This window comes from Balaenoptera physalus (genome assembly GCF_965194825.1).
Source record: "Balaenoptera physalus genome assembly, chromosome: 2".
Lineage (NCBI taxonomy): Eukaryota > Metazoa > Chordata > Mammalia > Artiodactyla > Balaenopteridae > Balaenoptera > Balaenoptera physalus.
In genome coordinates this window covers 40624113-40649906 of record NC_138883.1, presented here as the reverse complement: position 1 = coordinate 40649906, position 25794 = coordinate 40624113, and the positions used below count along the sequence as shown (strand labels likewise).

General features: G+C 34.0%; 1 protein-coding gene across 3 annotated transcripts in view; it reads left to right on the top strand.

Moving 5' to 3' along the window:
• Window positions 1-25794, top strand: part of MNAT1 (MNAT1 component of CDK activating kinase) — a 212854-nt gene that overhangs the window by 140628 nt on the left and 46432 nt on the right. The window contains exon 8 of one of the 3 annotated variants that reach the window (XM_082450477.1): window positions 8988-9158. The exons of the other annotated variants lie outside the window; for them this stretch is intronic. Coding sequence (XP_082306603.1) covers window positions 8988-9147 — 160 coding nt within the window. The 3' untranslated portion in view covers window positions 9148-9158. Of the gene's footprint in view, window positions 1-8987; window positions 9159-25794 lie in introns of those variants that run through there. 3 annotated transcript variants of the gene reach the window in all.

Here is a 25794-nt window from a genome sequence, read left to right as displayed (position 1 = left end):
GTAGAAGTCACTACTCAAATAATTTCTAAAATCTAGGAAACAGTACTTTTGAGGCTAAGGGAAATTATGTATGGGCATAGGTGGGCATGGCCTCTGATTTTCTTCTACCATAATGCTCTGTGGAATTTCATTTGTTTCTAACCCTTTTTTTATCAGGAAAAATAGTCATCCTCTTTTATCATCCAGGTCTAATGGACCCTTTTTAGTCTTTTTGTAATTTTAAGTTATTTTATGAATAATTTTGCAGATGTAAGAATAAATGAATAGTGGAAAAAAACTTTATTAGAAAATTTAGTAGAGATTTAGACATAGCACAATCAAATTTTTATTCCATATGTTCTTGGTTTAGAAGATATACCCAAAATTGACGACATCCTTTGAGTGCAACTAACCACTGATCAATGGTTGTGCATGAACATGGAATGTATCCATCTTGTAAATACCGAGTCCAGATTTCAAATACATCTTTAGTAGGTTCTACCTTATCACTGCTTCTGGTTCTGCTTGCATTTGTATCATCAAAATGCAAATGCATCAGTAATAAGTTCAAGCTTATTACCTTATTTTTTTGCATTTGCGTTGTCAAAATTAAATACTTTTGAAAACTTTGATGCCTTGTAATTTGATTGAAGAGAGGACCACTATCTCTTTTACCCTATAATTATAAAAGGCTCTCATTTTTAGATTTATAAACACCAGTTAGAATGACCAATCCAATTAATTAATCATTTCTACATCATCTCCTTTCTTCACAATACCTTTGTATATGTACCTGCCTATAGTATTTATTTACTTAAAAACTGTAGCAAGTTGTGTAAAAGTGATGGTACACAAACATCATAAAAAGTAAAAAAAAAATTAACACACATTCTTTTAGCAAAATGGATAGTCAAAGTTCTTGTCCCATATTATTGTGGAATGAAATCCATTCTCTTTAATGACTGACTGGATGAGAAGATAATATTTCCTTTTAGTCCTTAAAAATATACACTTGAGTGACTATAATTGGAAATCAGGTATCTGTTTTGGGTTGATGAAAATGTCCTAAAATTGGATTGTTCTGATGGTTGCTTTGTAAATTTACTAAAAATCATTAAATTGTATACTTAAAAATATACCAGTAACTCTCTGATTTTTTGAGTTTGAGAAAATTCATCTAAGATATTGTCATATCCTCTTAAGAGATGATACAAAAAAAGATGTAGTAATTTGGGCACTGCAGTAAGAAAACTGAAGGTTGATATAGTAGTTGTTATTTATTTAACTATTGCATCATTCTTCAGGTGATTCCATCATTCTTTTGTTTCTTATTTAGCTTTTTTTTTAGCATTATGGGGAATAATTGAAATAATTTCTAGGATGATAAAACAGTAGTATGTTTCAAGCTATAGTAAAAATAAGGTCACTAAGATTCCATTATCTTACATTAAAAAAAGGGTCTAATGGATCTGTATGGTATTTTATTATGGCAATTTAGAATTTATTTATTCTATTTTTAAGCAGCATTACTGAGGTATAATTGACATGCACTAAACAGTATGCATTTAAAATGCATGGTTTGACGAGCTTTGACATATGTATATAGTTATGAAATCCTTTGCATAATCAAGATAATGAACATATCCTTCATATCCAAAAGTTTGCTAGTGTCACTTTGTAGTTTCACCTTCACACTTGTCATCCCCCAACCAAGAAACGACTCATATGCTTTATGTAACTGTAGATCATTTTGCATTTTTCAGAGTTTTATATAAATTGAATCAAACAAGATGTATTCTTTTTTTGTCTGGCTTCTTTCACACAGAATAATTGTTTTGAGATTCATCTTTGTTGTAGTGTGTATCAATGGTTCATTCCTTTTTATTGCTGAGTACTTTTCCATTGTATGTATATCCCACAATTTCCTTTCCATTTATTTTCTTGTTGGATATTTGGGTTGTTTCCAGTTTTTTTTTTTTTCTGGTTTTGGGCTAATAAAACAAAGCTGATATGAAGATTCATGCACAACCTTTTATTCTTGGGTAAATACCTAGGAGTGGAATGGTTGTATCATATGTAGATGTATGCATAAGTTTTGAGGAAACGGACAAATTGTCTTCCAAAAAGGTTGTACCATTTTACATTTCTACCACCAGTGTGTAAGAGTTCGAGTTGCCTTTCATCCTCACCAGTACTTAGTATCATCAGTCTTTAAAATTTTAGTCATTCTAATAGATGTGTAGTAGGATATCATTGTTTTAATTTTCATTTCCCTAATGATTAGTGATGCTGAGAATCTTTTTTTTTTTTAATAAATTTATTTATTTATTTTTGTCTGTGACAGGTCTTTGTTGCTGCACACGGGCTTTCTCTAGTTGCAGCGAGCGGGGGCTACTCTTCATTGCAGTGCACGGGTTTCTCACTGTGGTGGCTTCTCTCGTTGCGGAGCACGGGCTCTAGGCATGCGGGCTTCAGTAGTTGTGGCACGCGGGCTCAGTAGTTGTTGCTCGCGAGCTCTAGAGCACAGGCTCAGTAGTTGTGGCACTTGGGCTTAGTTGCTCCGTGGCATGTGGGATCTTCCCGGACCAGGGATTGAACCCGTGTCCCCTGCATGGGCAGGCGGATTCTTAACCACTGCGCCACCAGGGAAGTCCCGAGAATCTTTTCATGTGTTTACTTGCCATCCGTATATCTTCTTTGTGAAGTGTCTGTTGAAATCTTTTGCCCATTTCTTTATTAGGTCTGTTTTCTTATTGGGTTTTGAGAGCTTTTTGTATATTTTGATATCCCATTTTTATATATTCTGTTTATCAGATATGTAGTTTGCAAATATATTCTCAGTCTGTGGTTTGTCTTTCCATCTCTTAACAGTGTCTTTAGGAGAGTAAATGTTTTAATTTTGATAAGTCCAATTTATAATTTTTTTCTTTTATGTATCATCCTTTTAAAAAATTAATTTAAAAAATTGAACTATAGTTGATTTACATTATTGTGTTAGTTTCAGGTGTACAGCAAGGTGATTCACTTTATATATATATAAATATTTTCAGATTCTTTTTCATTATAGGTTATTACAAGATATTAAATATAGCTCCTTGTGCTGTACAGTAAATCCTTGTTGTTTATCTATTTTGTATATAGTGGTGTGTATATGTTAATCCCATACCTCTAATTTGTCCCTCCCTCTCCCCTTTTTCCTTTGGTAACCATAGGTTTGCTCTCTATGTCTGTGAGTCTGTTTCTGTTTTGTAAATAAGTTCATTTGTATTATTTTTTAGATTCTTTGTGTAAGTGATATGATAGAATATTTGTCTTTCTCTGTCTGACTTACTTCACTTAGTATGATAATCTCTAGGTCCATCCATGTTGCTGCAAATGGCAATATTTCATTTTTATTTTAGTAGTTGGGTAATATTCAATTGCATATATATACCACATCTTCTTTATCCATCCCTCTGTTGATGGCCATTTAGGTTGCTTCCATGTCTTGGCTATTGTGAATAGTGCTGCTATGAACATTGGGGTGCATGTATCTTTTCCAATTAGAGTTTTTGTCTTTTTATGGATCATGTTTTTGGTGTTATATCTAGGAAATTTTTGCCTAATTCAAGGTCAAAATAATTTATTCTATGTTTTCTTCTAGAAATTTTATATTTTGGGGGTTAGCATCACTTAGGCCTGTGATTTATAGTTCATTTCTATATATGGTAAGAGGTATGATTTGAAGTAGTTTTTTTTTTTTTTTTGGCATATGCATATTGAGTTGTTTCCACACTATATGTTGAAAGGCTATTATTTCTCCAGTAAATTGCCTTTTCACCTTTGTCAAAAATTAGTTGTCCATATATGTGTGGATCTCTTTCTCACCTCTTTTCTCTTTCAATAATTTGTTTGTTGATCTTGATACCAAAACTATATTGTCTTGATTACTGTAGCTTTATAAAAAAGTCTGAATATCAGCCCTCAGATTTATTCTTTTTTTTTAGAAAGCTGTTTGGCTGTTCTAGGTTCTTTGCATTTCCATGTAAGTTTTAGGATCAATTTGTCCATTTCTGTAAAAACGCCTGCTGGAATTTAAAAAAAAATTTTAATTTTAGAACATCTTTGGATTTACAGAAAAATTGCAAAGATAGTATAGAGAGTTTATATATACCCCCACATGATTTCTCCTAATATTACCTACCACCTAACATTAGTATAATATATTTGTTATAATTAATGAACTGATATTGATATGTTTTAATTAACTAAAGTCCATACTTCATTCCAGTTTCCTTAGTTTTTATCTAATGTCCTGACTATGTTCTGGGATCTCATCCAGGGTACCACATTACATTAAGTAGGCATGTCTCCTTAGGCTCCTCTTGGCTGTGACAATTTCCCAGACTTTCCTTGATTTTGATGACCTTGACAGTTTTGAGTGGTGGTCATATATTTTGTAGAATGTCCTTCTATTGTAATTTGTCCAGTGTTTTTCTCATGATCAGACTGGGGTTTTATATTGTTTTGAGGAAGACCGCAGAGATAAAGTACCATTTTCATCACTTCATATCAAGGGTACATGCTATCAACATGTCTTATCACTGTTGATGTTAACCTTGATCACCTGGCTAAGGTATTGTTTGTCAGATTTCTCCACTGTAAAGTACTCTTATTCCCCCTATCTTTATTACACTCTTTGGAAGAAAGTCACTATGCACAGACTACACTTAAGGAGTGGGGATTTATGCTCACTTCCCTTGAGGATGTAGTGTCTTCATAAATTATTTGGAATTCTTCTGCACTGGAGATTTTTCTCTTCTCCCCCATCTATTTATTTATTCAATCATTTTTTTTCCGATCACTAATGACTCATGAGTATTTATTTTACACTTTGGGTTATAATCCAGTTTTGGCCATTTGAGATGTTTTTAGTTGGCTCTGGTGCCTATTTGCCTTTCTCCCATCATTGCATCTTTTTTAAAGTACGTCTTTACTTTCAGCACTGCAAGATGCTCCAGGCTCATGGTATATGTATTTCTTGACCCAGTTCTAGAAGCAGCCATTTCTCTAAGAAGCCCTGGTTTCTTTTATTGGAGAATAGTATTAGAAACCAATATCTGTGCTGTAAGTGTCCTTGTGCTATGTGAATATCATTACTCATAAGATCTGCCGAAATTTTGATTGGGATTGTACTAAATCAATAGATGATTTTGGAGTGAATTGTCTCTGTCTTAAAAATAGTCTTTTGATTCAAGAACAAGGTTTATTTTTCCCTTTATTTTGGTCTTTAATTTCTCTCAATAATGTACAGTTTTGGTGTACAGGTCTTGCATATATTTTGTCAGATTTATTCCTAAGTATTTTATAGTTTGTTATTGTAAATGGTATTTAAAAATTTTTTCAATTTATGATTGCTTATTTCTGGAATAAGGACATATTTGTATATAGATTTTGTAGCCTGCAACCTTGCAAAACTCGTTTATTAGTTCTAGTAGTTTTTTTGTAGTCCATTGGATTTTTTTAAATGTAAATAATCATGTCTTCTGCAAATGCTGTTTTATTAGGAACTAAACATTTAGGGTTGTTTTTATAGCCTGTTAATTTATTGACCTCTTTATCATTATGAAGTGATCCTCTTTATTCCTGATAATATTCTTTGCTATGAAATCTAATTAGTTTGATACTAAAATAGTCATTCCAGCTTCCTTTTGACTAGTGTCAACATGGTATGTTACTTATGTTAACATGTAATGGGCTTTAATTATTATTTTTAAATGAATAAATATTTTCCAATTTCTTAGTTTTTATTTTTAATATAGAAAATACAGGTAAATATAACCCATCTAAACGAAATCTCTTTGGGAGTCTTCAGTAATTTTTAAGAGTGTAAAGAGGTCTTAAGGCCAAAAAGTTTGAGAATTGCTGATCTGTTACATATTTTTTTCATTAGATATGTAGCTTCTGTACAACAGTAACCATCTGTTTATCATCCATTTATTCATCAGATGCTCATTAAGCCAAATTTATTTTTAGGAATTAAAAGTATATAAGCCATCATTTTGGGCATCGTATGTAAATAAATAGGATACAAAGCAATATAAGATATATACTGCCATAGTGTCACTGTGCCTGGCTTAAGCAACATAGATTTTAGTGTTAAACATACCTGGCTTCAAATCCAAGCTCTGTTCCTTAGCTATGAGAACTTGACCTCTCTCAACCTTACTTTTCTTATTTGTAAAAGGATGATGGTAATAGAATCTATCTCTCAGGATTGTTTTGATTATATAACTTAGTTCATAGTATTGATATTTAAGCTTTTAATACTTAGGAAACATTCAATAAATATTAACTGTTATTGTTGTTTAGTAGTAAAGAAGGTTTTATGTACCAAGGGAGAGGGAGAGGTCACATCTAGATTTAGGGGCAAAGGAAGAATTAATGGAGGTGGACACTTGTTGAATGAGTCTCATTTTGATTGGCCAGCACTGGGGGCTAGTTAACATAGACAAAAGGAATGCCATGTAGTAGTTGAAATTACATACTGCCCCCACCTGATGAAAAATCAGTGTGAGTAATGAATATCACCAAGATGATAAATTACCAGTAGGAATAATGTCACCTATTCCTCTCTTAATTTATCAAACATAAAATGCAGTAAAACCAAAGTATTTAAGCTTTATTATCAAATTAACCTTTTAGTGTAAGAAGAGAACATACTCTGGAGCTAGACTGCCTGGGTTTGAATACTGGGCTTTTCATTGACTAATTTTAATTCCCTGGACACTTTACTAATCTCTGTGTGTCTTGATTTCCTCATTTTCAAGATGTGCCTATCTCATAGAGTTGTGAGGATTAAGTGAGTTAATAAATGATAAACCCTTGGAATAATATCTGACACATGATAAGTGCTATATAAACATTAGCTATCTGAGTGACAAATGCTACCATTGGAGTTAACATTTGTTACTGGGAATATTGCTGATATGTAGTGAACTCTGTAAATATTGAACTTAAACTCATTTTAAAGTTTAAGTTCAGCCTTAACTTTGTTGATTGATTTTGTTTGTTTTTTCATTATGATGATCAAATTGCATTTTTGGCCAAAGCACTTTAATATAAAAATAATGTCAAATTATGTAGTCTGGGTCATTTAATTGTCTTGCATGTTCTATATGAATTTAATTTTTTTCAAAATTAAATTTTTAAGTACTGTTTCTCTTTCTATAATCTCTATTTTTTATTAAGTGTAATGATTTTTAAAGGCCTATTAAGAATAGTCATACCCTGTAGTTTGTTTTCTGTCCAAATTTATATAAAAATATGTAACATATACATCATACCATTGAGAATCCCTCACTAGTCAATGTTGCATAACAGAAGTAGTAATCAAGGAGTGCTTGTTAAAGGCTTAAACAGATAAGGAAGAAGTGAGATGAGTATACTAGTAGTGATTTGTCATTTATCTTTTTTTTTTTTTTTTTTGGCCGTACTGCGTGGCTTGCGGGATCTTAGTTCCCCAACCAGGGATTGAAGCCGGGCCCTTGGCAGTGAGAGCACAGAGTTTTAACCACTGGACCTCCAGGGAATTAATTCCCTTGTCATTTATCTTTTGCTTGTAGTTGTTCTAAAGAAGACTTAATGGCTATTGTTACGTGGTTTTAGAAGCAATTTTGAGTTTTGTAAATAATAATTTTAGTAATAAGACATAGAACAAAAATTAATCACCTAAAGATGTATATTCACACTGGGGATAATATGTATGAACTGAGAGTCTGTAAAAACACCAGCAAAAGCCTCTCTTTTATTTATTTATTTTTTATAAATTTATTTATTTGTTTATTTATTTTTGGCTGCATTGGGTCTTCGTTGCTGCGCGAGGTCTTTCTTTAGTTGTGGCGAGCGGGGGCTACTCTTCGTTGCAGTACGCGGGCTTCTCATTGCAGTGGCTTCTCTTGTTGCAGAGCACGGGCTCTAGGCGGGCGTGCTTCAGTAGCTGTGGTACACGGGCTTCAGTAGTTGTAATGCACGGGCCTAGTTGCTCTGTGGCATGTGAAATCTTCCTGGTCCAGGGCTTGAACCCGTGTCGCCCGCATTGGTAGGCGGATTCTGAACCACTGCGCCACCCGAGAAGCCCTGTCTTGTAATTGTATGTTGACTGGCCCTTTAATTGAGGGTACTGTAAAGTGTACAATCACTCATTAATTCTTAATTTCCTTGGCAAGAACTCAGGATCACATGCTAGAATTCAGGTAACTATTTTGAGGTGTGCCCTGAAAGAGTCATATTCTCTTAAAAACCACTTTCAAGTAGAGGTAACTTTATTTTCTTTGGGTATGTAGAAATTGTATTTCCATTTGAAGAGACTAAAGTTAAAAAAAAAAGAAGGAAAAGTAATCTGGAGATTGAGTTGTTAGGAAATTATTAGATATGTGTAGCTTGGTGACTCTCTTAACCTTTCAAATGTAAAACAAGTTGGCTCTTAGGTTAAAGAACCCTGCTAATTTAAAGTTATAATGTTCTATGATTGTAACCTAGGTCTGTTTTCTTTTTCTGTCCCCTTATTAACTAAGATATAATTCATGCTTTTAATTTCTCTAAATCCCTCTACCATGAATTTTCCAACTAAATTAAGCATCATGCTTAAGAAACATTAGATTTTATAAAAGCTACTAGAAATTGTCATTCACTCCTATTTTTAGAAATAGAGATTATAAACATCTAAATATGAAAAAAAAACATACAATATAATGCATTAAGACAAGTAAGATTTTTCTCCCCCATTTGTCACATGCAGCTGTCTTAAGGGCTTCTATTAAAATAGATAAATTCTTTGAGTTTTCCCCATTATAAAGATGATACGTTCAGTATAGGAAAACTTTGAAAACACAGTAAATAGAAGAAAAAAATTACCTGTTTCTACTATGTAGTTTTTTTTTTTTTTCAATATTCAAAATCATAGTAAGCCATAAATGGTCTCTAGTCTCAGGAAATAATTACCGATATTCCCTATGCTTTTTCCTTAGTACTTTATTCCTAAATGTCAACCACCTTTCTCCTGCTTTGGAAGAATCTAGTGTCACCACTCTTCGAACAAACGGCCAGCAAGTGAAGACTAGTTGGTTCTGCTGGTACAGAATCAAAATATATCTAAGCTTTGCTTCTAATAATATTCAATTATTTTAACATTATAAGAATGACCAAAAAAAAAAAAAAAAAAAAAAGAATGCCCATAGTAGTCATTATTCTGGTTTGAAAGTATTGTTGCCATGTTTTTTTGTTTCTCTGTATAACTGGTTTTAAATGTAAAGACATAAATCCTAAAGAGTGGGAGTGGAAAAACGGGGATGGTTTTCATTTGCTACAATTTCCTGTGAGACATGGCTCTAAACAAGGCCTATATTTACACAAGACAGTGTAGTTTTACATACAGTGATGTATTCAGCACATTTTGAAATTCTTTAAACAGTCGTCTGTATTTAAGAATTTCATAGTAAATGTGTTTAATAATGCTAGGTGAAATTTGAAATAATTTAAAAAAAATTTTACAGTAGAAACACCAGTTAAATCAACCTTTTCGTAATAAATGTCAGAAAAAAATTATTTTTGCTGCCATTGCAAAATCAATTGTGTAACTCTTCTTTTAAAACTGACTATTACATTACTAAATTCTGAATGCTATACTCCTGTAACTTGTCAGAAGCAGGTTTTGGTTAATAGGTATTTTCAGTGATGTAATGGGAACTTTTGGCAGTGAGTCAGAATATAATGGACTGTGATTAATGTTTTAATAAGTACTTTTCTATTGCTCATGATGTGGAGGAAAAATGGTTTCCTGCTAGAATTGATAGGAGAATAGCAGGTGTACATACAGTGTTTTTAAAAGAGTTGAAATATTTTTCTTAGAATGACATTTATGTTTATATATGGCTAAAATTCATTATCATATGAGATGCATATGTTACCACAGAAACCTGCAGTTGTTTTGGAAAAATAAAATTAGGGGATGATTACCGACCGATTGCCTAATTAAATCTTTTAATTTTTAGCCTTTGTTTTCTTATGAAACTATAACTTGAAGTCTTTGTAGTTTGATATTTGTTCTTACTATAAGCTAAGGTATCTGCTTAAATTATAGGACATGTGAGTTCTATGCTCCATGTTTCTAAAACATTCACATTGTTCAAAAATTTTTAAAAATTAAAAATAAACTTATCCAAAAAGTTTTTTTTCTTAAGGTCATGAAGTACAGATTGATAGTTAAATGGAATAGCGATCATGTGAGAATTCTCCATTGCGAAGGCCACAAGTTCAGCCTATGAACTCAATAAAGTTCAGAAGTTTGGAAAGTTAAACCCAGGAGATTTTGTGTCAGCATTGGAATCTGAGTAAGTGAAGACAAACCAGAAGAAATACTGGTGTGCCAGACTTGAGGGATTGGTTTACAGTTTTCTGGTTCTTTCATTTTTCTCAATTTAATTTTGGCCACTTACGTGCAATAAGTATGCGTTATTTGTTGTAGGTAAAGAGTCCTAGGGCTCAATAGATATATCCCATTTGGGAATAGTATATTACTGCTGCAGGCACCCTCTGCCGTATGTTTGTCTTTGAAATATATGTAAAATTGAGCATTTGTCCAAATGGGTACTTTCCTGGGAGAAAGTTCATAATTTTCATCAGAGTCTCAAAGGGATCTTGATCCCAATAAAGAATCTAGAGTAATGGTTCTTAAATTTTGGCACACATCAGAATCACTTGGAGGGTTTATTAAAACACAGATTGTTGGGCCCTACCTCCAGGGTTTCTGGTTCAGTAGGACTGGAGTACAACCCTAGAATTTTCATTTCTAATAAATTCCTAAGTGATGCTGATGCTGTTGATTGGGGATCACACTTTGAGAACTCTGGTTTAGCCTTGGTAAATAGCCTTCTAGACCTCTTCCTATTTTCATGTATAATACATATTTTACAAAAACACGTATGTTGTATTATTTTGTTACTTCTTTTAACTTTATTTTGACTGTCTTTTCATATTTATCTATAGTATCATTTAATGTTTCCCATATCATAATTTATTTAACCAATTCTCTAATAAGCATTTAGGTCATTTTTCATTTGTTGTTTTTATAAATAGATTGTTGCTAAATTTTGGTGCTATCTTCCAATTATTTCATTAGCAAAATCCCTGGATTGAAGGATAGACGTGATTCTAAGGCTCATTTGAGGCTAAATGACTTTTGATATCTGGCACTTGAACACTATAAATATAACAATCACCACTTTAAAAGAGACAAAAGAAATTTTAAAAGTAAAACAGAAAGCTTATTTAAGGAAACAGTGTTTACTTTTCATTGATTCAATAGTTTGTATCTTTTTAATGATGAAAACTTGTTTGACCAATAGATTTTTCTAAATTAAAACACATATTTCAATCTTTGTAACATTTCTAGAGAGTAATAATAGCTTTAAAAAAATTAGGGGAGATATTTGCCATGTTATTTTATTGGTATGTCACATACACATAGTTTACAATTTGCACAAAAATTTATATTACTAAGTTTGTGCCAGTATTAAAGAGCTATTCAAATTCAGTGCCTTTAAAAAAAAATTGTACTGCTTGCCTTGGATGTAGCAAAACTGTGGTATAGATTAATGTGGGGAAGTATTTTTATCTAGACGTATAGTAAGAAAAATTAAATTGAGACATTGTTTTTGACTTGAGAAAATAATGAAGTATTGCCTTTTAAAATTAAGAAATAGGAATATGTATTTAGTTTCTCTGCTGTATTTTAAAACATCCTGATAAACACCCACCCCTGTGCCTTCCTGATTCTCAAGATAAAATAATAAACCCATACAGAGAAAAATAATCTGAAAGAGAGTTCCACAACTATGATCACTTTTATAGGTGTCCAGCATTGGGAATCTTGGGTAAAGCAAGCCAGGGAAAGGGTGAGGGAAAGAGTTGACAACTTGGACACAAATTGAAGCAGGAAGTAAATCAAATATGTTCTGTCCTGTTACATTGCCTGTTTCTAGAACATGTATCTGTAACATGAATTTGTTCACATTTGACTGGTAAATAGGGGAATGATATCTCTATAATGTGAAAGTCATTTGGTTGGCACATGATTTTTCCCAGCAGGTAAATGTGTTACATAACTGGGTAATAGCAGCTGAACTCAGATACACAGATACATCAACACAGCTTAATGCAGTAAGCCACAGGAGAATGAATAGAGTACCATACAGGATGTCCATTCTCACCATGTTCTTCCTTTTGGCTTAGTTTTGCCTTGCACTCTCTCGGAAGTGCTGTTTTTGGAATTCTTCCTAATTTTTGTGCATTCTGACCTTGTTTTCATAACTTGGCAACCTTACTCCTTCTTTACAACTCCTTCCCATCAAATTACATTTACTTTTTTCTTCCTTTATCATAAAATTTATATTTACTGTGTAATCTATTTATTTGCAATGTAACAACCTTTTAAAATAAACTATGCTAATACTTTTGGGAGGATTGTTAATGTTTTTGTTAGTGCTCTGATTATGAAGTTTGTATAGGTTTTGTGTGGATTGCCTCAATCCTATTTTATGCATAATTTTTTTTTCTGGTAACCAAAGATAATTATTATCCTGGCAAACAATCAGAAATATAACACACATTAGCAGGGGGAAAAAACCCCCAAATCAATAGAAACATACAAGACTTGGTGGGCAAGGATGCTAAAATAGCTTTTACAAATATCTTGTTCCTGAAAGTGTAGAAAATAAGGATCTTGATAAAGGTAATCATGTACTTCAATCTGAATGGTCAACATTTTAAGATGTCAGTTCTCCCCTATTTTTCTATATGAACACACTAACCCATTAAAAATCCTAGCAGTCTCTTTTTGTAGAAATTGACAAACTGTTTCTAAAATTATATAATGCCAAGAAGCTAGAATAGACAAAACATCTTTTTTGAAAACAACAAATTTGAAAATCTTTTTTCCTTTTTCCCCCTCTTTCTTTCTGTATTTACCTATAATTTTTAAGTATGCATTTTGGCAGAACATGAGGTCTTTCAAGAATGCTTATCACAAACAAGCCAGCATAGAGATATAGGCCTCTGGTTCATTGAGTCACAGTAGGCTCAGTTAGAAACAATTTAGCACTAGGAATTGCTCAGTGTAAGAGGAGATCTTTTGATGGAAATTCAGTCTTGATTGTGGTCACAGTACTGTGCATTTGGCCATACTCTCTGGTTAGAAACTCCTAGCATTTAAAAGGTCTTATCCAGTTGTGAGTTGAACTCATTACCTCAGGAATCACCCTTATTTTATCTACAAAGAGTTGTCCACTTACACATTCAAAAGGAGAGCCATGCCTTCTGACCTGATGTGGGGCTTTTTGAGATACAGTTCCTTTATCCTTTGTTTATCTGGCTCTGGGAAAGACCCTCAGGTTGGGACACTCACTTAGGCCTAGACATAAAGTACAGACACATGCACTGTCTGTGATGCTTTACCCATTTGGTAAATTTTAACATGCTGCCACCAAAGACTTAAAGCCATTAAAAAACCCACAACACTTTATCGAGGTATAATTTTATATACCATAGAGTTGACCCATTTTCAGTGTGTGATTCAGTGAATTTTGCTAAGTTCACCAAGTTGTGCAGTCATAACCATATTGATTCCTGCTTCATGTGTCTATGACCAGTGCAGTCTCACAGGGCCCTGTGCCCTGCATCTTGATATTCTTAATTATTTTATATTTGAATTTGTGTTTGGTAAGTAAAGTCTGATGGCACAGCAGGGCATACTTTAGGGGCTTGGAGCCACATAGACCTGTCTCTCTGCAACAAGTTTTCAGTCATGTACTCCCTGCCCCTGCTCAGTTACTGCTGTCACCACCAACCCCAGCAGGGTTGTGGACCCAGGGAAGGTCAGGATTGGATATATGTGCCCTTGCATGCCCGTGAAGGTCTATACTCACCCAGCGAGTATCCTCATGACTAAGGAAGCACAGTGTTAAATAGCAAATAAAAAGTATCATGACAGATCTAGAAGAAAGGGGAAAAAAATCCTGCTTTTTGAACCTTTTTATTTTGTACCGAGCCTGACCACAATCCAGCTTTAGAACATTTCCGTCACCTCCAAAAGATCTGTCATTCCAGTTTACATTTAATTCCCATTTTCCTTCCCCAGACCTGGGCAACAGTTTTTATCTCCTTTTTGTCTCTGTAGATTTGCCTATCTAGACGTTTCATATAAGTGTAATCGTACAATATGTGGTCTTTTGTGTCTGGCTTCTTCCATGTTTTTGAGGTTCGTATTGTAGCATATATCGGTATTGTAGCATATTTTCATTTCTTTTTGTTTCTGAATAATATTCCATTGTATGGATATGCTATATTTTATCTAACTATTATCTATCTTATCCATACATTAGTTGATGATTTTTAGATTGTTTTCGCATTTTGGGCATTGTGAATAATGCTGCTCTGAAACAAACATTCACATGTAAGTCCTTGTGTGGATATATGTTTTCATTTCTTTGGGCTGTATGTCTAGGAATAGGTATAGGAACTGATTTACAAAGAGGCTATACCATTTAACATTTTCAGTAGCATGAGGGTTCCCATTTTTTTTCATCCTTGGCATCATTTATTACTATCTGTCTTGTATTTATTTATTTATTTTTATTGGAGTATAGTTGATTTACAATGTTGTGTTAGTTTATGCTGTCCAGCAAAGTGAATCAGTTATACATAAACATATATGCACTCTTTTTTAGATTCTATCCCCATATAGGTCATTACAGAATACTGAGTAGAGTTTCCTGAGCTATACAGTAGTAATATCTGTCTCAAAAAAGTTTTTTTTAATATGTGTGGAGGGTAGGGGTAGGAGTTAGGAGGAAGTGGGTGGGCTTCTGTTTAGCTTTTGAAAAGATGCAAAACATTTCCAATCCCCAAAATAGAATAAATTTTTGAGAAACTATTGCCCTTTTACCCAGGTGTGTGCATGGTCCAGGGATAGTATTACCTGTCATTTTGATTGTAACCTTTCTAGTGGGTGAAAACGGTATCCCATTGTGAATTTAATTTGCATTTCCCTAATAAATAATGATGTTGAGCATCTTTTTATATCCTTATTAACCATTCAAATACCTTCTTTGTTGAAATATTCACATATTTTTTTTTTTTTTTTTAACATCTTTATTGAAGTATAATTGCCTTACAATGGTGTGTTAGCTTCTGCTTTATAACAAAGTGAATCAGTTATACATATACAATATGTTCCCATTTCTCTTCCCTCTTGCATCTCCCTCCCTCCCACCCTCCCCATCCCATCCCTCTAGATGGTCACAAAGCACCGAGCTGATCTCCCTGTGCTATGCGGCTGCTTCCCACTAGTTATCTATTTTACATTTGGTAGTGTATATATGTCCATGACACTCTCTTACCCTGTCACATCTCACCCCACCCCCTCCCCATATCCTCAAGTCCATTCTCTAGTAGGTCTGTGTCTTTATTCCCGTCTTGCCACTAGGTTCTTCATGGCCTTTTTTTTTTTTTTTTTTTCCCCTTAGATTCCATATATATGTGTTAGCATACTGTATTTGTTTTTCTCTTTCTGACTTACTTCACTCTGTATGACAGACTCTAACTCCATCCACCTCATTACAAATACCTCCATTTCATTTCTTTTTATGGCTGAGTAATATTCCATTGTATATATGTGCCACATCTTCTTTATCCATTCATCTGTCGATGGACATTTAGATTGCTTCCATGTCCTGGCTATTGTAAATAGAGCTGCAATGAACATTTTGGTACATGACTCTTTTTGACCTATGGTTTTCTCAGGGTATATGCCCAGTAGTGGGATTGCTGGGTCGTATGGTAGTTCTATTTGTAGTTTTTTAAGGAACCTCCATACTGTTCTCCATAGTGGCTGTATCAATTTACATTCCCACCAACAGTGCAAGAGTGTTCCCTTTCCTCCACACCCTCTCCAGCATTTATTGTTTCTAGATTTTTTGATGATGGCCATTCTGACCGGTGTGAGATGATATCTCATTGTAGTTTTGATTTGCATTTCTCTAATGATTAATGATGTTGAGCATTCTTTCATGTGTCTGTAGGCCATCTGTATATCTTCTTTGGAGAAATGTCTATTTAGGTCTTCGGCCCATTTTTGGATTGGGTTGTTCGTTTTTTTGTTATTGAGCTGCATGAGCTGCTTGTAAATCTTGGAGATTAATCCTTTGTCAGTTGCTTCATTTGCAAATATTTTCTCCCATTCTGATGGTTGTCTTTTGGTCTTGTTTATGGTTTCCTTTGCTGTGCAAAAGCTTTTAAGTTTCATTAGGTCCCATTTGTTTATTTGTGTTCTTATTTCCATTTCTCTGGGAGCTGGGTCAAAAAGTATCTTGCTGTGATGTATGTCATAGAGTGTTCTGCCTATGTTTTCCTCTAAGAGTTTGATAGTGTCTGCCCTTACACTTAGGTCTTTACTCCATTTTGAGTTTATTTTTGTGCATGGTGTCAGGGAGTGTTCTATTTTCATACTTTTACATGTACCTGTCCAATTTTCCCAGCACCACTTATTGAAGAGGCTGTCTTTTCTCCACTGTATATGCTTGCCTCCTTTATCAAAAATAAGGTGCCCATATGTGTGTGGGTTTATCTCTGGGCTTTCTATCCTGTTCCATTGATCTATATTTCTGTTTTTGTGCCAGTACCAAACTGTCTTGATTACTGAAGCTTTGTAATATAGTCTGAAGTCAGGGAGCCTGATTCCCCCAGCTCCATTTTTCGTTCTCAAGATTGCTTTGGCTATTCGGGGTCTTTTGTGTTTCCATACAAATTGTGAAATTTTTTGTTCTAGTTCTGTGAAAAATGCCAGTGGTAGTTTGATAGGGATTGCATTGAATCTGTAGATTGCTTTGGGTAGTAGAGTCATTTTCACAATGTTGATTCTTCCAATCCAGGAACATGGTATTTCTCTCCATCTATTTGTATCATCTTTAATTTCTTTCATCAGTGTCTTATAATTTTCTGCATACAGGTCTTTTGTCTCCTTAGGTAGGTTTATTCCTAGATATTTTATTCTTTTTGTTGCAATGGTAAATGGGAGTGTTTTCTTAATTTCACTTTCAGATTTTTCGTCATTAGTGTATAGAAATGCAAGAGATTTCTGTGCATTAATTTTGTATCCTGCTACTTTACCAAATTCATTGATTAGCTCTAGGAGTTTTCTGGTAGCATCTTTAGGATTCTCTATGTATAGTATCATGTCATCTGCAAATAGTGACAGCTTTACTTCTTCTTTTCCGATTTGGATTCCTTTTATTTCTTTGTCTTCTCTGATTGCTGTGGCTAACACTTCCAAAACTATGTTGAATAATAGTGGTGAGAGTGGGCAACCTTGTCTTGTTCCTGATCTTAGTGGAAATGGTTTCAGTTTTTCACCATTGAGGACAATGTTGGCTGTGGGTTTGTCATATATGGCCTTTATTATGTTGAGGAAAGTTCCCTCTATGCCTACTTTCTGCAGGGCTTTTATCATAAATGGGTGTTGAATTTTGTCGAAAGCTTTCTCTGCATCTATTGAGATGATCATATGGTTTTTCTCCTTCAGTTTGTTAATATGATGTATCACATTGATTGATTTGCGTATATTGAAGAATCCTTGCATTCCTGGGATAAACCCCACTTGATCATGGTGTATGATCCTTTTAATGTGCTGTTGGATTCTGTTTGCTAGTATTTTGTTGAGGATTTTTGCATCTATGTTCATCAGTGATATTGGCCTGTAGTTTTCTTTCTTTGTGACATCTTTGTCTGGTTTTGGTATCAGGGTGATGGTGGCCTCGTAGAATGAGTTTGGGAGTGTTCCTCCCTCTGCAATATTTTGGAAGAGTTTGAGAAGGATAGGTGTTAGCTCTTCTCTAAATGTTTGATAGAATTCACCTGTGAAGCCATCTGGTCCTGGGCTTTTGTTTGTTGGAAGGTTTTTAATCACAGTTTCAATTTCAGTGCTTGTGATTGGTCTGTTCATATTTTCTATTTCTTCCTGGTTCAGTCTCGGCAGTTTGTGCCTTTCTAAGAATCTGTCCATTTCTTCCAGGTTGTCCATTTTATTGGCATAGAGTTGCTTGTAGTAATCTCTCATGATCTTTTGTATTTCTGCAGTGTCAGTGGTTTCACATATTTTGCCTATTTAAAAAATTGGTCATTTATCTTATTAAGTTATGAGTTCCTTATATATTCTGGATACCAGTTCTTTTTTATTTTTATTTTTTTTTTTAATTTTTGGCCGTGCTGCATGGCTTGCTGGATCTTAGTTCCGCGACCAGGGATCAAACCTGCACCCTTTGCAGTGAAAGCGATGAGTCCTAACCACTAGACCGCCAGGGAATTCCCGACCAGTTCTTTTTTTAGATATTTAACTAGTCAATATTTTCGACTGTAGTATGGTTTATATTTTCATTTTCTTTTGTAGCATAAACATATTGAATTTTGATAAAGTTGAGTTTACCAGTTTTTTTCTTTTGTGGATTATTCTTTTGGTTTCATATCTAAGACACCTTTGCCTAACTGAAAGCCATGAAGATTTCCTCCTATGTTCCTCTAAAAGTTTTATAGTTTTACCTTTTACATTTAGACCTCGGATCTATGTTGGGTTAATGTTTGTGTATGGTGTGTGATATGTGTACAGGTTCATCTTTTTGTACATTGTCCCAGTATCATTTGTTGAAAAGAAGATCCTTTCCCTGTTGAATTCCATTAAAACCACATGTTTTGCCTGTCATCCTCAGTAATTCTTACTATAAGCAAAGCTGTGTGATTATTGAGTCCTGAACTTTTCCTTGACCTGAGAATATATCTTTTCCTGAAGTACAGTTTTAGCTTTTGAGCCTATCTGGAGTAGTAATAGTGAGAGTAGAGGTGTGTGTTAAGTTTGAGGTATGTTTAATTTTAAATGTGAACACTATAAGGAAACATTTCACATCTTTCCTGTCCATTTATAATTAAATCTTGAAATAAATGTTTATTATGTTTAGGATCCAAGAGGGTCCCTGATTCATAAGCCAGGAAACATTTTGACAGGAACCTCTTTCAACCCCAAACAAACACCTAACCTTCTAACACCAGAAGGTCTAAATTTTGTTTCAGTCTTCAAACCCAAAATGTTTTCATTCAGAGGTCAGAAAAATATAGCATGCCTTGGTAAAGCAAAACTGGCTCCCTTAATTACTTTCCCAGGTCAAAAATTAGAGGTAATTGAGGCAGTGTTTAGTTTTGGCTGTGTTACAAACACTGTCATCAGTTAATTCCAGGTTGTTTGCTAAAGAAGACATCCTCCTTCAAAATTCTTATTACTAAAGATTTATCTTCCCTCTTTATCTTTTTGAGTCTGTTTTTCCCTCTAAATTGTAAGTTCTTCTAAGTCTGAGAATACCTGTTACTCGTTTTTGTTTCTCTACCTCACTGCGTTGGACCCTACCTTATCTCACAGTGCCTTGAGGGCACGGATGTTTCTGAAATGAGTTTTTAAACTGAGGGGAATTTAAAAGGTATAGTCGAGAGAGTCATGACAGTGCCAAGTGCCAAGATTCTTCTTCCTTCTGAGGTGTATTAAGTGTAATTGTGCTGGGTGCTAAAATTATGAACACCAGTCATCTATGGTTCCTCTCTCAGGAGCTGACCTCCAGAGAGGGAGATTGTCAGGTAAGCAAGCATACCATTATATAGGAGAGGGTCAAAAAAGTCTTCAGAGAGATGGTAGAATTTAAAGGATAAATTGAAGTCTGCTAGTAGCATGCAAGACCATTCTGTTAGAGAAGGAGAGAGAGTTGAAAGAGCATGGTGTCTTTGATAGAAATACAAGTAGTTCAGTCTGACTAGAGCACAGTTTGTAACAGAGATTGACAAGAGACTAGTTGGGATCCAGATCACGAAGAGTCTTATTTGCCATATTAAGTATTTTGAATGATACACGGTTCCCCCTTTTTATTTCTATGTGTCTTACAGCAAGGTTGAAAAACCACTGTTTTCTCTGTAGCTGGGCTCTAGACCATTTAATTTTAGTAATAGGGAGTTGTTGAAGAACTTCTAACAGGCCACATATTCAGATTTATATTTTAGAAAAACACTTCTGAAGGCAGCAGTGTAGAGGATGTATTGATTTTGAGTAGATTAAAATAAAAAAATAGTCCAAAATAGAGGTCTGAACAGCGAGGATGGAGTTAAGAGAATGAATTCAAGAGATTTAAGGGATAGAATTGGTAGGACTTGGCAACTGATTTCATGTGGAGAATAAGGAATAGTCTAGGAAAATGACAAGGTTTTTGGCTCAAGTGTCTAGATGACTCTTTGGTTACCTTCATAGAGAGAGGGCCTCCTTCAGAGCTTTGCATGGCCTATGGAATATGATACTCAGACACAAGTCTGTGTGTGAGAGCTACAACCAGCATCTGAATGATCAAGGCAGCTGCTTCAGGCTTTCTTTCTCATTGCTCACTCTTTTGCTTTCTGTGTCGAGGGAGTCCCTGAGAGAGAAGTCAGTGGGGGACAGAGACTGCATTTATTGTGCTGCCGGAGAGTATGTGCAGCTGCCACTTCCTTCTGATTCACCACCACCACTTGCCACAGCTGCTGGGCGGGACCAAAGTAGGTAGATTGTAAAAACTTCTGTCATAACAAAGCCCATTGCAGCATTGGGTGTACCTTAAAATTTTGTATTCATGGTATTTCTCCAACTTTTGCCTTAGTGTTCTTTATTTAAAAAATCTGTCTGTTTTTAATTTTTTAAGGAACTTCCATACTGTTCTCCATAGCGGCTGTATCAATTTACATTCCCACCAACAGTGCAGGAGGGTTCCCTTTTCTCCACACCCTCTCCAGCATGTATTGTTTGTACATTTTTTGATGATGGCCGCTCTGACCTGTGTGAGGTGATACCTCATTGTGGTTTTATTTGCATTTCTCTAATGATTAGTGCTGTTGAGCATCTTTTCATGTGTTTGTTGGCCATCCGTATGTCTTCTTTGATGTGAAAAATAAATAAATAAATAAAAATAAAAACAATAATAAAAAATCTGTCTGTAGAGATATATATCTATGTATCTATCTATCTTGGACTTAAATTGTTCATTTACTACACTGAAACACTTAATATTCATGATTTGGTGTGGGTGAATACTATTGCCTACTTTAAAGTCCCAATATATATAAAAATATATTTATATACAAATATACAGCTATTACATATATATAATTAAAAATATATTAGAGCTGTGGAGTTGCTGTTAGAGTCTGAGAAGAATTGCTTAGTTGTCATGGGAAAAGATTTTAAACACTCCCAAAGTCAGTTTTCTAAAGTAATGGTGAATTAATTAATGTACTACTCCCTGAGATACACAGTCAGCTATTTAAGTTTTTTATTCAGTGATTTTGGGAATTAAGCATGCTATTTGTCCATAGCATAGTGTGTACTTAAATATTTGCCTTTTCTAGCATGTTCAAACTTCTTAGTTTTACTAATTTTTCTTTAGTCCAAACTTCATATTATAAGGATATTAGTTTTCATCCATTTTATATTTAATTATCAAGCTTTTTTTCCCCTTGTAGTATATGTCTTTATTTCTGCTTTGTATAAGTCCCTTGGCCTTCCTGTCTGGAAAGGTAAAGTCTTTTTTATTTTTTTAATCTTATTTTTGTCTTTTTTTCTGTATCTTGTCCATTATTCTGCAGCCAGTGATCAATCTGAGGAGGGCAAGGGCTCTTTCAAAGACTGCCTTTGGGTTTATCATTCTATTTGGTTATGCTTATTGGTAATCTAGGATACAAATGTATCATTTTTATAACATATATAGTCAGTGGCACAAAATATTTTAATAAGGTTGACATTCCCCACCTGCCCTCTACCTTTCTGCTTCTGTTTTTTAATTTGTGGAGAACAGTACTATCTTCACTGAGTGACTAGGCCCAGTCCCCATCATGTTTATATATGGAATAATCTCTTTCAATCATTTGATGTATTTCTACCTGTATAAGCTTACTTTAGTGTTTAAAAATCACAGCTTCACTTTTTAAAAACAAGTGGAACCTCTCAGTATTATCATTATGTTAATATTACTTTCCTGATGATCAGTAGATTAATTTCCATTCACTTTTTATTTTATGTTTATTTTCCATAGCTTATTTGTTAGAGAATACCAAATAGCGAAAAATGATAGGGAGTCTTTTTTTTTTTTTATGGACTCAACTGCATATTTCATTTCTGCATCCTGCTTTGTAGCTTTATAAAAGACAGATACTTTCAAATTGGCATGATATTGGTTCCAGTTGCACATGGGAAATATGAGGTTTTCTTACCAAAAGTGTGTAGGTACTTTCTTTTATTATGAACACTTTGCCACCCAATGACATCAGGAATTTATTATTACTTAACTTTGAGGAAATGATTCCTCTCCAACAAGTTTTATTGAAGTCTTACCATTTTTCTTTTTTTTTTACATTAAGTGCAGTCTAAAATTAAACTGGCAAATTAGTTTCCTATTCATTAATATTTCTTAAAATATGTGGGGTTTTTTTGGTTAAAAAAAGCACCTTTTAAGAGTATAATATTTAGTTCATCTTTTTCCTTGTAAAACTACACCAACCTTAAATTATGCCATAGGTGTTCATCATAAATTGGCTTGCATCCCAGAACTGTAATTCCATTTAACTGTAATTCCACTTAAAAATGAAATGTAATTCCATTTCATTTTTAAGAAACTACCAAGTTTAGAAAAATTGGAGGTTTTTTCCCTCCCCTTAGAGGTATGGTTAAGTAATGATTAATATGGTTCAAGGAAATATCACAGGTGGAGTGTGCAAGTATTTCAGCTATTTACTTTCACTCGTTAAATGTCAGATAAACTTTAGTTTACCCTTTAGATCATTACTTTTAAGGATTTAACTGTTATATGTATATATAACACCCATATTTAATGTCACTTACTTAAAAATCTTAGTCTGCACTATTGACATTAATTCCTAAGGTAGTTAAGCATACTATACAGCTGTTGTTTAACTATTTCCTATCCTGTGCTCTAGCATTTATCATTTTTAAAGCCATGTGTCTGAATAGCTAAATATTAGTGACTTTGTACCATAATTTCATAACTGTGTTATAATATATTTTCAGAAAATGATAAATATAATAGTGATCTTAAATCTTTGAAGACATATAAATCACTTTGTAAATGCTAATAAATGCAGCATAGTATAGAAGTTGTGAGAAGGGTTTTTGGAGTTATATTGCCTGGGTTTATATCTGTGTCCTTGCTTGGTTTATAACCCTAGGCAAGCTACTTAATCATTGAGTGTCTTTGTTTCCTCCCTTATAAAATAGAGATAATAAGATAGGTAGCTCCTATCTTATGCTTGAGTACAAAATGAGATAATATATGTTAGGCCCTAGAATACTGACTGGTAGAAGATGAATGTACAATATGGAAAGTCTAGTTCCTTAGACTCTATTTGTAGTATACTATCTTTAGGTCTATTGAGTTTTACTAGCTTTTCTTTCTTTCCTTTTTATCCTCCCCCCAATTTGATCAATTAGGGGTATCAACTCAATGATAAATGGTTGTACTGCCATTCTTCCTTATAGTTTTGGCATTTAGTTAGTGTAAGCGTTTGTTTTCTAATTGTTGAAATAAAGATTTAGTTTATCTTTGAGGAAAACTACTATGGTTTTCTAATGTTTTGAAACAAAGTAGCAGGTAAGAAGTTTTGTCCCAGTGATTTCATCTTTTTTCTCTTAAAACCTTGGGAAAATCACAGGTAAGAATTTAAGGAAGAAAAAAAGGGGAGGGGGGCATGATTGACTAATTCCCCACTTACTTATTTAATGACAGTTTTGGTTCTCAAAGGAGAAAATGATATGCTCTTCCTTTGCTATTTAAATAAAGAGTATAATTGCATCTAAAACATGGATCTCAACTATTCAATAGCTGTTAACAGCCTGAAGCCCTCTCCATCAATTTGTTGCTTTCCCTTGCTTATCTCCTTGCTCTAGTTCTGTGCTCTGGTATTCGTTTAAGAGACTCTATCCCACCCAGTGGCACCTTGGATATGGAACTTACATTTTCTTGAAGATTTAAGGGCTACAAAAGGAGGGATTATATTCCATCTACCTGTAACTGTAAACTTGTGTCACTCTGTTGTGTTCAACTTCTTCTTTCTTGCCTTTTCTTTCCTCTTTATGTAACAGAAAGAAATTTCTTCCATTACCTCATGGAGGGCAATTTCTCCCACATTTACAAGCTCTTAGGAGGGGTCAGGGGTTTCACCTTCTTCGCTAGTTTATCAAGGGTTTTCTTCCAAACAATTAAATAGTATAAATAAATACAGATGGTGCTTTCCCCAAAAGGAATTCTGGTTAAAGTAGAATTTTCTCTACTTTAGTATATTTGTATTTGTTTATTAGTTATTTATTTTTTCTTTTTTGTATTTTAGATGGTAAGAAAATTAAGACACAAATTTAAGGGAGGCAGTAAAGTTGCCATGCTTAGTAGGTTCTAAACCTTACTCTATCACATATTAGTCGTATAACATTTCACAAGTGGCTTAACCTCTCTAAGTCTTAGTTTCCTCACATTTAAAATGAAAAATACAATCCCTGTTTTGTAGGGCTGTTGTGTGGAACAAATGAGATAAAGTGTTAAGGGGCTTAAAACAATACTGGGCACATAATAAGGCCTTAGTAAATGGTGATTTCTCTTACTCTATCAGCACCTCCAAGTGCTGCTGCCACACCCACTGCAATTAAATAGTCATCTTGTATAAAGAGAAAAGTGTCTGGTAAATGCTTTAATCATCTACTCTTTGATACCAGCAAGAAATATATGTGCCAATCTTAGATTATGATATGAGAACGTATAGTACTCATTTGGAAAAACCAAGTTGTGTACTCTTTTTGGCTTGTCACTTGGATGTTTATTAAAGTTTTACAGTTCATCATGTATATTGCAGAAAATTTAATTGAGTATTAAAGGAACCTCAGAAATCATGCAGGTAAAATGTTGGCTTTCTTTTTCCTTCCTTCTATCTTCTTCTTCTTCTTCTTCTTCCTTTTTAATCTAGTAACAATTATTTTCCTGAAGAGGAAGGATTATTTGTGTTATGTAGATAGTGGCCACTTTCTAGGCAGTTACTTTTAAAAAATATTGTAATTGATATGGCAGTACTTTATGTAAATTACAAGAATGTACATATAGATTTTGCATTGACAAAAAGTTGGCATTCCAATTCTTATTGATATTCACTTTCCATTAGTTGAAGGAGATGGAAGATATTCTATATTAACTTTCAGATGCATTGCTGTTATCCCTTTTAATCATGAAGTAGTATCTTCTTTTATTTTCCAGTATTTTTAATTCACTTAACAAATATTGTGAGTGCATTATGGGTACATGATGTGTTTGACGTGAAAAATTCTAAGATATGTTAGACATGGCTTCTGCTCTCAGAGTTTATAGACTACTCATATAAATAAGTAACTATTAGACAAAGTAGAAAATGAGGAGAACTATGAGAAAGTAGATACAGAGTAATGTTGGGGTTCAGAGGAAGTAATGAAGAAGGGGAATTAATTTTGAGCATATGCAGTCCTAATTCCCAACATGGACTATGTACGGAAAATGTTCCTGTTTGCCAGACACTAGATTAAGTATTTTTTTTCATAAATTTTAAAATAAATTTATTTATTTATTTTTGGCTGCATTGGGTCTTCGTTGCTGCATGTGGGCTCTCTCTAGTTGTGGCGAGTGGGGGCTACTCTTTGTT